The 13601-nt window shown below is 36.0% G+C and overlaps 1 protein-coding gene across 1 annotated transcript; it reads left to right on the top strand.

Moving 5' to 3' along the window:
- Positions 1–11102: 11102 nt before the first annotated feature.
- LOC149240540 (putative disease resistance protein At1g61300) lies at positions 11103–13373 on the top strand. The gene has a single exon (XM_089370206.1). It carries the CDS (start codon positions 11103–11105, stop codon positions 13371–13373), a length of 2271 nt encoding a protein of 756 aa, XP_089226332.1.
- Positions 13374–13601: the final 228 nt, after the last annotated feature.

The following is a 13601-nucleotide window of genomic DNA, read 5'->3' on the forward strand; positions in this document are numbered from 1 at the left end:
CGAGTTGATCCATCTTTGGGCAAAGCCCTAGGCTTTGAGAATGATCAATAGATATCCCCAGCTGAGTCTGTCATATGCTTTGGATAGATCCAGCCATATCATCATGCCCAGGATCTTCTGGGACTTGAGGGACTGGATGACCTCTTCGAACGTAATAAAGCCATCAAAGATTTGACGGCCTTCTACAAATCTAGTTTGTTAAGGAGAAATGAGACTGGGAAGAAGGGATTTCAGGCGTTTGACAACTAGAGTGGTGATAATATTGTAGATGACATTACACAGGGCAATAGGCCTAAATCCTTGAGGATCACTAGACTTAGTAGACTTATGAATCAAAGCAATAAAAGTAGAGTTGATACTTGGGCATACCTTTTGATTACATCTTGATTCCTCCACAACCTCAGGGATGTCCTACCCCATGAATGACTAGGTGGCTTGGTAGAACTCAACAATGAATCCGCCTGGACCAGTGGCTTTGTTCTTCTGCAATCCTTTTACTATCTCTTCTACTTCTTCTTTGAAGACAGCTCGCATCAAGGCCATATTCTGGGCATTAGTTATCAGATTGGGGATGTGCTGCGTGATTCTTTGGATGGATTCTATTCTGTTGTCAGGGTTCTCCATGAAAAGATCTTTGAAGTGGTTAACCAGGAGGCCTTCCATTTCTTCATGTTGTATTTTTTGTTGTCCTTCCGCATCTTTAAGGGAGTAAATTCATTTATGTTTTTAGTGATGCACCATGGCTTTATGGAAGAATCTCGTGTTTTGTTCTCCTTCCCTCAGCCACTAAACTCGTGATTTTTTTTCCCATAGGATTTCCTCCTATTGTCTTCTTTCCTCTATCTTGTTAATCAGTAATACTTCATCCCGCACCAGGTCTTCCAACCTTCCTTCTTGTATCATTTTTTTTGGACAGCCTCCATATGCTTGCTGAGTTCGAATTGATCCTTGATAATATGCCCTACCTCCTCCTTACTCCACTTCTTGAGCTTCTTTTTAGTTCTTTTAGCTTCAATTGGAAAGTGTGCATCCTATTCCTACCCTGTTGTACACTTTGTGTCCACCATTCTTCAATTGTTTTTAGGAGACCAGGGTCTCTGAGCCAGAAAGCTTCAAACCTAAAGGGCTAATTCTTGGGTCTATCTTTTAGATCCACTTCTAGGCGGAGTGGCTAGTGGTCTGACCAAATACATGGGAGTATCAATACTTCTATGAAGATATATTTTCTCATCAAATGTTCTGAGATTAGGAATCTGTCTAGGCGACATGCTATTTGGTGAACCCCTCCTCGTCTGTTATTCTAAGTATGACTCCCATTGATTGTGGGTATATCCACTAGGCATAAATTTGTAATGGTTTCACTGAAGGCTTCCATATCTGCATCTATTCTTCTCATTCCTCCCTTTTTTCCCCTGGGGTCGTGATCATGTTGAAGTCCCCCCCTACTACCCATAAGTCATCTGGGTATAAATTTCTCAGGTCTCCCAACTTTTGTAGGAAGGCTCCTCTTTCTCTCAGAATATGAGGTCCATACACCCCTGAAAGCAGGACCCATTCACTGGATCCTAAATTCCAAAATTTTCCTGTGAGAATTCTTGGTATGCTTGCCTAGTCTTCGAACCAAACTTCTGCCGGATTCCAGAGAATCGCTAATCCTCCTGCACTCCCATTAGCATCCTGGGCCATGACTTGGTATTCTGGCTTGAAGTGTTCCATTATTTCTTTTAACTTTCTTTCACTAATTTTGGTTTCCTGTATTATCATAATTCTTGGCTTATATTTTTTCAACCTCTCCTTAAGGTACCTATGTTTGCATCTGCTATTAAGGCCTCTAATGTTCTAGGTTTTAATAATCATTTTAACAGTTTTAGCAGTTGGTGGAAAACCTCTGACAATGGAACTACTCTTCCCAAGTTCACCAACAATTCCCCCACCATTTGTATGGGTTCATTCATCGTTCTCCTGCCTCTTTTCTTACCCCCTTTTCCTTGTGTTCCCGTCTCTTGTCCTTGGTTGGCTTGGACCCATAAATGTTTAGGTTGGCTTATTATCGTTGAGCCCTGATTGTCTCTATATTGTTGGAAGGTCTCTTTATAGAGTTGCTTTTGATCTTCCGGGATGAATCGTTCATCCAAATGTCTCCATTCTTGCAATAGCTGCTTCATGACTTGTTCTTCTACACTTAGGTCTTCTTTTTGGTTGTTAATATCCATTAGGGTTTGTTCCACCATTTGCATGTTGTCCTCCGGTCCTTGCTCTGTCTCAGTCGCCATTTCCTTCTTTTTTTGCCCTCTATTCCCTTGTATTTTTGGTTTTCCTTTTCCGGTGAGATGTCACCCATGTTTTCACCCATGTCTTCTTCCTGTAAGACCGAAAAGTGGTTTTGTGACGTTTGTTCATTCGCTGCTTGGTTTGATTTGTGATTCCCTAGCTGTCTCAGGGTTCTTTTCCTCCTTTGCACCTCTTTAAACCCATCTCCATCCGCTTTCGCCATCGATTCCCCAACCCTTTCATCCACCGAGTGGTTGTCTGTCTGGTTAAGGGGGCATGCCCAGAACAAGTGGCCATATTCATGGCATTTGCAGCACTGAAACAGGATGTGCTCATAATCGATCGGTTGTGGCCATACCTCATTGTGGTATTCCAGCTCTATGTAATATGGAAGTGGTTTCGTTATATTCATATAGACATAGATTTTGGCGTAGGAGGTATATCTACCTTTCCTTGTCGAGTCTGCCACCTTAACAAAGGTGTTAATCGAATTTCCAATGCCTTCTAGTATCTCTGGATCCTAGAAGTCCATTGGTAAGCCAAATAGCCATACCCATATTGGGGCAGCCAGTGGTTTCTCCTAGTCAGGGTTGTAGCATTCATCCCAATGCCTGATGAAGAGTCCGACATTGTTAAAGAAGTATGCTCTGTCTTCAAAAATCCTCTCTTTGTCTTCCAAATTTGAGAAGATCACTGTGAAGAAACCTTTCGCCCCCAGCTTAAGATCTGTGTGCCCTTTTGGCTGCCATCGTTGTTGGATCCATTTTATCAATTATTTCTCTGTCAGCCATGCCCCTATGAACTTACAGATGAGGGCATGGTCCTTCATGTACCTTCGATACTCTTCCAACTTGTAGTTTGGGATAACAAATCTGGGTTTTTTTGCAGCTCTTGGTAGACATCTTCCTCCCAAGCTCGCTTGCCATTTGGCTCCCAAAACCAGGATTCCTTTACCGTTTTCCACATTCCCACCTGAGGCTCCGTGCTGTCTCGATTTGCCTGCTGCAACATTCCTATAGGAGGGGATCTCTCCTCCCCTGCCGTATCATTCATCACTATCTCAGTCGCGGTCGTATTCAAGTTGTAGGCCTTTGTTTGGTTTTGCTATAGCAGTTTTTGTCAAGGCAGGGCCATGGAACCCTGAAACCCAATTGAGGATTGCAATGACAAAAAGAGTATCACTAGCATAACTACTCTGCAACAAACAAGACATAATTCAACTTTTCCCATGATGAATGTTCCTCATGACATAATACCGGTAACTGAAATAGGTGGGAGGGAGGCGCCATGACACCAATGTCACTTGGCATTACAAGGCACCACTGCAAACTATTATGAATTTCCATAATTTTCCTGCGAGCAAGACCAGAGGTGGTGTACGATGACCAAGGTGAGGTAGGAGGAGGCATCATATCAAGATGAATTTTGTCGTGCTAGTGGATTGAATAATTAGCCAAGTAGCTGATCCCATTTAACATTGATTTCCTTCCAACAAGTGTCAGACTTAGACACCCATGTGGAGAGCTTTACTTTTTCTTTATATATATAATTTTTATTATTTACATTTATTCTTATTCTTTTATTCTTATAGTTTTAATATTTAAATTAAATAATGCAACTTAAATTAAATAAACTATTTTTACATATATATTATTTTTTTAATTATTTATTTATTTTGTTAAAATTAATTTTAAAACCAATTATTTTAATATATATATTATTCATTAATAATAAGGTGTTTTTTTTTTCTTAAAATCCATCTTATACTTTTATTTATTTTTATTTTTTAAGTATATATTTTTCCAACTCAAAATATAACAATATAATTTTGTTTTCCCAAAATATTTTTTTGATATAAATATTCTCTATTTAATTTTTTTTTTTTTTTTTTCTCTTCAAACAATTACATGCATTTTCTCTGTTTTTTTAAATGATCCTTATTTTCCCTTTCATGCATATATATATATATATATATATATCTATATATATATATATATATATATATATATAACATATTTATCATTATAATTTCTTTTAATATATTCAATTTTTTTTTTCCATTATATATATTTATAAATAATTGTAAATGTTCAGGTTTGTGTATTATTTGTGTTTTTATATTAATTTAATATTCATTTTTATATGGGCCCAAAGAAAGATATATTATAATAAGTTACTTTGGATTCAATTAAATCTAAAAAATACTATAAGATTTTTATAATGTTATTAAAAATTTTGTATTAAAATAATTTTTTGAAAACAATTAAAAAAAAAAAAAAATGAAATCGCATAACATTAATTTGACAAATTTTATGAGGTTTTTAATCTAATCAATTAGACATAAAAAAAATGTTTTAGAAAAACAAAAATTAAAAAAAATCTTATACAACCAAGTTTCCAACTAATTAATTATTCATGGTGATTTGATGGTTGCACGGATTTGAGGTTTTAATATTTTGGTACATGTCCGTGTTTAAGATTAGTGTTTAGTGTTACATCCAAATTAATTTAAGATTCAACACAAGAACCTAGTGAAGTGAATTGGTTGTTCAATGATAAATTCGAAAAGGCTACTATTTATAAATATCTCCAGAACGATAGCCTTGACAATATTATATTTGGTAGCTTGTATTTTGCTAATGTTTTTAGTGTACGTTTTTTTAGATCAATGATAATTGTTTAGTGGGTGGATGACTATGGAATGTTGCCTGAATTAAAATCTATCCCAATTATTCATCTTTGCTAATTAATTCATTTTAATATAGATGAGATGAAAGAATGTTTACTTATTTAATTACGTCGTAAGGCGTTTTTTTTAAAGGAACTTGTCATCATCTTGCCCTGTTAGATTATATGTTAGATGATTAGAAGGTGTTTAGTCGTTGGATCATAAAAAGGTAGTTGGGAAAAAAGAGTTATTAAACCTAACCCATCACTCCCAACGATTTCGACTTTGCGTCTTCGATTCAGGCAACGAGCCTCATAGGCTTCCTACGAGTAAACATTATTCCATCCCTCCCACACGGTTTCGACGTTGTGTCATCGATTGCAAGCAACAGGGGCCAAATAAACTCTTTCCACAACAGTAGTTTTTCTGCACAGCAGGGGGCTAGGTAAACCCTTGCCACAACAGTAGTTTTTCTACCTCAGGCAGCAAGGGGCTAGGTAAACCCTCGGCACAACAATAGTTTTTCTGCCTCGCTACATCAGTATCACTAAATTCAAGAAGAGGAGACTCTTCATGGTTGCAATGGACCATATTTCTCGTAAAGCGAACAAATATTGACAATCTGCATTCGTTGTTCCTGTGTGGAGACTCGAGACACAATAGAATCACATTCTATTCAATTTATAGTGACTGTGCAATAGGGGGCCCGGTAAACCCTTGCCACAACAATAGTTTTTCTGCCTCAGGAAGCAGGGGGCCAGGTAAACCCTTGGAACAACAATAGGCTTTCTACCTTGCTACATCAGTATCACCAAATTGAAGAAGAGAAGACTCTTCATGGCTATAATGGGCCATATTTCTCATAAAGTGAGCAAATTGACAATTTGTATTCATTGTCTTGTTTCGAGACTCGAGACACGATAGAATTGCATTATATTCAATTTACAATGAATATTAAGCCTGTAGATTTGGTGTTTCTGATCAGTGGGATCCTTTTGAATTGAAGACAAATTTCACCCTGTTTGGACCAAGGATAACATAGCTGTTGTCAGGGGCTTTTGCTTTCAAAGGATGTTTTTTGTGTGTTAGGGTTTAACTATCAAATTATTTTCTTTGCATCAGGGTTTGTATAGCTCTTTTCAGGGGCTTTTACCAACGAAAATAGAGCTGTTGACACAACTCACTTAGATTCAAAGTGCATCTCCTTTTTTCTTCAGAAAAACTTTGAGGTGTACTTGTTCAAGTTTTATTTATTCATATTTGAAATCTTGTGTCTTCTTATTACTTTTAGTAGCATTTTCAGGGCTTTGTAAGCTTAAGTGAGCTTATTTGGCAGCCAACAAGATCTAGCGGGTATATTGCAAACTCTCACCTGATCACTCACAGTACCATTGAAATTTTGATTAACTGTAGCATTGTGGCTTCTCCAGTAATTGAATGCATCAAAGTGTGATTTTATAATAGATTGCATATTGAATGAAAAAATCTGTCATCTATCTCTGAGAATAATTTACCAACCTAATTTTTCCCTTTCATATTTCTATATGCATCACATCCATTACTGTCGGAAACAAAAATAAGAAGAAAGCTCCCATAACGTGAAGAAAACTCATAAATATAGGGCATGATATTGTTTGCCTCTTCACGACTGTCCTCTGAAATACCCTCTGCACACTGTAGACGAAGAGCTAGAAGATGCAATCCTTTTGCTTTAGAACAAGAAGTTGTAGTTGGACTATTAATATTCCTTAATGTTCTTGAAGCTTCCTTCCCTGCTACATCTGATTTATTGAATCTCTCATCCTCCCTTCTTACCAGAGTTTCTTTCATTTTGCTAAATTGATGATGCAATGACAATGATGGCATATTTAGTGTATGTTCTTTTGTTGAATGTTCCTTGTCCTTATAGCTTTTCTCAAAGTTGTGCTTGTTGGAAATAATACTGAGAGCGGGGAGAATCAGTATTAATCAAATCAATAAATTGTTCTTTTCATACTCTGATTTATATACGCTACTTCAACGAAGGTAACTTGCGTGTACACACAAATGTATTTAAGGAAACCAACGTATATCCAACAAACTTATGATTCAATTAATTCATCATATGTTGATCTTTAATCATTGTATCAGTGCTTCCTTAACCATATAAACAGTAACCATGTGTAATAATAACTGAACAAGCCATCACACATAAGAAACACACATGAACACCAAGATTTAAGGTGTAAACCCAATGCGGGACAAAAACACCTGTTGCTGTCTTCTTTTAATATAAGAAAAACTTGTTTACAATCTTGTATTAGTGTAGACTCATACTAGTACGCAGGCACCCACTTGTAGAAGGCTACAACCTTCTCTAATTCTCCAGCTTCTACTGGAAGGGAGCTACACCCCCCTAGCTCTTGTACTAGCTGATCTGTTTACTAGTACGTAGGCACTGGCCTATAAAACGCTCCAACCTTCACTTATTTTCCAGCTACTATGGGAAGGGAGCTCCAACCCCTTGGGTCTTGTACTAGCCGATCCATTTACTAGTACGTAGGTGCCAGCCTACAAAAGGCTCCAACCTTCACTCGTTTTCCAGCTGCTACTAGAAGGGAGCTCCAACCCCCTAGCTCTTATATTGGCTGATATGTTTACCAGTACATAGGTGTCGGCCTACAAAAGGCTACGACCTTCTCTCTTCCTCCAGGGACCACGTTTCATAAATTTTCAGATTGGATACTCCTGGAACACAACACCACAATCTGAAGGCCTCGTTTCATCAAATTTTCATACTGGACCCATCAACAACATTGAAGCTCAGAATCAATCACCACTGCAATATAACCATCAAATACATCTGCATCAACCAATCACTGAAACTCAATCATCAATATCTGAATCATCCACAACTGAATCAATCATTGAAAACCCATCATCACTGAAGAAAATCACAATCAATCAATCTGAACATTCAGACCACTATCACCAGAACACAAAGCAGAACCCAGAACTCTGCAACAACAACCATAACCAATTGCAAATTCAAACATCATATTTCATCATGTATATGCTACTTCGATGTGCCGAACTTGCATGTATACGCACTTTTATCAAAGCGAACCAGTGTACAGATCTTAAAAACTTCACAACTATTCCAGACTTCAGTCATACCCAGATCATAACATTTACAGAACAAAACATGCATTAATATTTAGATCTAGACTATCCATCATCAAACCACATAATGATAATTCATTTTAGGCCTTATGATCCCGATCCATCATCCATTATCAACCACATAGGTGCATCCTTAGTTCAGATCAAGTAAAGCATCAAAAACCCATAACCCGCATATTTGATCTAACACTTCATACGATATTTAATACTTCCACACCTAGCCTAATGATCTTCTCCTCCTTATATAGTTTTAGGCCTTTCTCAATACCTTGGACCAAAATACCTTAGACCAAATACCTCGGACCAAAACCTTGGTTTTCCAACATGTACATGTTTTTCCTCCTATGGGAGTGCGTGTATATGTATACGTTCCTTTTCTTATGTTAACCCACATGTATACGCTGCTTGGACAAAGTGAACCAACGTATATGTCTTAAACCACTCTCTTTCTTCAATCTCTGGAGTTTGATCTGTAAGTTAACCTGTTGCACTGTGAATTGTCACCTGTGTGAGTTGCCATCAAGGACAACACCTGTATCATAATGCCAATAGTGCTTCAATGGAACTCGAGTTTTAGATTGAGTTATTAATCTATTGTTTTTGTCAAATATTTGTGTGTTATGATTTGGAAGAACACTAAATTGTGTGAAGTAGAGATGTGTGGATTCAATTGAAGATTTTATAAAAGGGTTACTGCAACAGTGAATATTTCTATGCAAGTATTTAATAATTTGGTAGTTTGGTATGTTAGGAGAGCTCTTCCTGAGGTGATTTATCATTTCTTCTACCCAGAGATGAGATGCATCCGCATCCATGTTTTGCAATGATTGTCCAATACAACGATTGTCCAATATTTCTTTCCCATCTTGCTATTGCCTCCTTCTCATTATGTTGCATCCCTCAATTTTCCCATCCATGGTGGTACTTGAGATTGATAGGTTTTTACAAACTTACATCTGTTCTTTGCCATTGCAGACCTTGCATTACGTCAAGCTCAATGATGTGCGCACTATTTTCACCTTGGAATACTTGTTGGATTGCCTGATTTGCAGTGAAATGGGAAAATTTCACAAATGGGTTGATACCATTATATACTTGGCAAGATAATCAATTTAAAGGATGGATCTCTTTAAATGACCACTAATTTTGGTAATCAAGCATTGGCTAGAATAATTGACATTGATACCCAAATGCCTTAGGACATTTCCTTTGCAACATTTGGTGCAATTTCTAGTATATATATATGATTGCGTTTTACATTCACTTCAACGTTTTTAGTTATTTATTGTTTTTATTTGTTATTTTAATTGTGATGATGATGGTGGTTAATGTCCAATGAGACCAAACCATCATTTATTTTAGTCAAATTTATCTTAAATTAGATTTTTTTAAATTATAAATATTCTTCTTTTTTTTTATTGTTTAGATTTTGATTTAGTTAAATTTATTTTAAATTTGATTTTTTTAAATGGTAAATATATTTTTTATTTATTTTTTAATTACATTTAAAATAACCATTTAAATTTTCATTCTGTCTAAATTTTGATTTAGTTAAATTTAATTAAATTTATTTTTTTAAATTTGATTTTTTAAATTGTAAATATATTAATTATTTAATTTTTAATCACATTTATTTAAAATTTGATATTTTAGATTGTAAATATATGTTTATAGAAAATAATTGATGCAAAAGTAATGATCATATTGTAAATATATGTTTTTAGAAAATTATTGATGGACAAAAAATATCAAATTCATAGAGGTGTTATTTTTTTTTTCCAATTTTTCATTCTACATTAAATATGGATCTATGTTAGTTATTAATATGTCACTTGTCAACCCATGTTTATTACAAAAAAAAATTACACTTCCATCTCATGCTAAGTAACACTTCATAAATGTATTAGCTACCCTGCATTGTGAGGGATTAAGTTCTTAAGTCTACAAACGTTTCTTCAAATTGTGAGTTTTTTATGGGTGATGAATCTAGAGTTATAGATTTAAGTTGATTCTTAAAATTTTATGTGTAAACTTCATATTAGCTATAAAAATAATTATACATCTCTCTTATTTATATTAAGCTACACATTATTCAAATATTTTATATTTTATCCATAAAAATCTTTAATTTATATATAAAAATAATTATACATCTCCCTTACTTATATTAAGAAACACATTATTGAAATATTTTATATTTTAATCATAAAAATTGCTAATTTATATTCAAAAAGCCAATTTTAATTTATTTCACATATTTATGTTTATCTTCTTAAAAATTACTAATAAATCACTTAATATAATGTGATTTTTTAAACATTAATAATAAATCAACAAAAAAAACTTTAAATAATATAATTAATAATCATTTTATTACTACCACTTTAATAATTAAAAAGTCAAATTATAATAATATTTATGGCTATTAAAATTTTTGTAAATTCATTAAAAAATTAGAAATATGAAATATAAAATTAACCATATTACCAGAGTTTACTGGATTTTTAAATGATTACTGACTAATTTCTTAGTAAGCACATGTCAACAGCAATTTAGTGAATACCGACAACAATTTAGTGACTAATTTTTTTTATATAATGTGATTATTCTTATTTACAAAAAAAAAAATGCTAAACAATATTCCATAATACACTTATTTATTATAAAAATATGTAGTTAAGAAATTTCCCATCCCTATCACTCTGAAATAATATTATCACTGTAACTCTGAAATAAAAGCAAACATTTATTATCCCATTTCAAACTCTCGGATTCCAATAAACTTTCTCCAAGTTTCGAATAAACTTGCTTCATCTCCAACTTTGCTTCCGCCATTTCCAATCGCATATTAATGCTCCATAACTGCTTCTATTTACCCACGCCCAATCCACCTCCCTTGCTCTCCATCACAGCCCCTCTTCATCTGCCCTGCATAACTCGCCACAGATATATACTCTCATTCCTTTTCTCACCGTTGCTTTCCAACAGTAACAAGAAAGTCATGGCAGTCGTCATCAGGGTAAGAGGCAACGAGATTATCCACCCACTGGTGCAGCTGATGGCCGATGTTATCGAGAAGGAGGATACCCATCACATTCTGCAATTTGACTTGAGGCCTCTCGAGATCGTTGTACAAGATATTGTCGCCCTCCAAGTGATTGCACCCCCAGAGTTTGTGAAGATTTGGCTGCAATTGCTGCACAATTCTCTTGCAGAGGCCAAAGGCCTACTCGATCGCTCGGGACGGCGCCAACGCTGTCTTGACTGGCTCGTGAACAATCCCAGGAGACAATCCCAACAAATAAGAGGATGGAATGCATTTTTTAATCACTTCTCTGCCAATTCTTTCATCACCGAATTGCCAATGTTCATCACTTCTCTGCACTTTCTTTCATCAAAACCGTTGTTGCATAAAGAGCGAGTATTGCTTCGTGCCTCTGGGTTTGTAGATGGTCAGCCCCTCTCTAGAGATGAAGCCTGGATGCTCTTTCGGAGAGTGGCTTTCAAAGATGTCCCAGTTTCCATGCATATAGAAGAGCGTGCCAGGATAATTGCTGACGAGTGCAAAGGTCGTCCTTTGGCCATCAATGTAGTGGCAGCATCAATGGTTGGGCAAGGCAGTGCAGAAGAATGGGATAATTGTTTATCTTCAGTGAAAAAGGTAGATCCATCTTTTCCACCTACTTATCCTCACCTTGATGCAGAGCTCTATAGATTGCTACGATGGAGTTATGATAGTTTGCCTAATTCAAATGTAAAGAATTGCTTTTTATACTGTGCTTTCTATGAGCAAGGTCAGGAGATCGATTCCCGCCAATTAGTGGAAATGTGGATTGGGGAAGGTCTCATCAAGAGCAAACAGGAAGCATATTCAATGGACATGGCTATTGGCCGCAGCTATGTAAAACTCCTTCTACATCGTTCCCTGTTCCATATTGTTAAGGAGTCTGGAACGAAAGTGTTTAGGAAATACTTTACATATGTTCACGATGTTTTTCCGAGCATAGGAGTTAAGGATGCTATTCGTGAAATGGCAATGTATATAGCCCAGAAAGAGGAGAACTGTTTATTCATGACAGGCCAAAATCCGCCAAATTTGCCAGAGGCTGACTATGCGAAGTGCAGAAGGATATCATTTCCAGATAATTATAGTGGGGCTCTGCCCACTGACTTGAGATGCCCAAATCTCACAACTCTCATCTTACAAGGCAATAGACATTTGGAATTGCCTCCCACAGAACTTCTACTGAGCAGGCTGACCTCTCTGAGGGTTCTCAACCTGTCGGGCTGCACCAAAATAACTTCAGTCCCAACATCAATGGGGCAACTAAGACTGCTTCAGTTTCTGTCATTAAGTCGCCTCCCCATCCGATATTTAGGTGAAGAGGTATGCCATCTTTCTGAACTTCAATTTTTGGATCTTTCAGGGTGTGGAGATCTAGAATCATTGCCATCTCAGATTGGACAGCTCAAAAATCTCAAGCATCTTAATTTAAATAGATGTGATCATTTGAAGATGATTCCGCGTGAGATCTCTGAACTTACTTCCCTGAGCAGACTCCAGTTATACGGACGTTCTTTAAGTCTGCAAAGGGAAGCACCTGCAAGTATTTGGAGTTTGACGGGTCTTCAAAACCTGACGGAGTTGCAAGTATTTTTAGACGATCCCCTTGTAGATGGCATAATGGGAACCTGGTCGGATATGAGGCACTTAGTGTTGTACCACCCGTATTTTCAGAATATCCCTGAGAATCCTCCTGAGAATCTTCCTGATGACATGCAGAACATGAAGAAGCTACAGACTCTTGTCATAAACACACATCCAATGCTAAGTTTGCCAAATTGTAAGTTTGAACATCTTGAAAGGGTAAAATTGCATGAATGCCACAAGATAAGGGAGCTGTCTGCATTGGAGTGGTTGCCAAATTTAAAGTATTTGAAGTTGTACTGGTGTGATGATTTGACTGAATTGGGGATAGGGAGTCGGGTTCCAAGTGGATACCTTAGGTTAGAAAAATTGGTTCTCAAAGATCTAGAAAACTTAGAGAGTCTGGGTGGACCATCAAGCACAGGCGTATGGGATGAAAGAACGCTACCACACCTCCGTGTCCTCCAGATAGACATGTGTGGACGTTTGAAAAGATTACCCATTGGAATGGAAAAGCTGCGAAGTTTATGTGCATTAGAAGGTCGGCAATGGTGGTGGGAAAGCATAATGTGGGAAGATCCACACATGAAATTTCAGCTTCAAAAAATCTTTGTATCGTTGTGAACGGCTGAATGTTGTTTTTAAAAACTTCTATTTTGTGAAATATATGTTTATGATTTGAGAAATGAATACATATCATTCATTAAATAAATGAATTTGCTTCGCTTATTGTATGTTTAACTTTTATTAATTTTATCATTCAAAATATTTCATAAATTTTAATATTTTATTTTATAAATTTAATCAATAAATATACAGAAATGTATTTTTATATTTATAAATTTTTATTTT

This window comes from Pinus tabuliformis, chromosome 8, assembly GCF_031772625.1.
Source record: "Pinus tabuliformis cultivar Carrire ecotype Pingquan chromosome 8, CPIR1, whole genome shotgun sequence".
In the NCBI taxonomy this organism is placed as follows: domain Eukaryota; kingdom Viridiplantae; phylum Streptophyta; class Pinopsida; order Pinales; family Pinaceae; genus Pinus; species Pinus tabuliformis.

Excerpts from the sequence above, each read along its gene's own strand:
- LOC149240540 (XM_089370206.1), top strand. The coding sequence starts at position 11,103 with ATGGCAGTCGTCATCAGGGTAAGAGGCAACGAGATTATCCACCCACTG.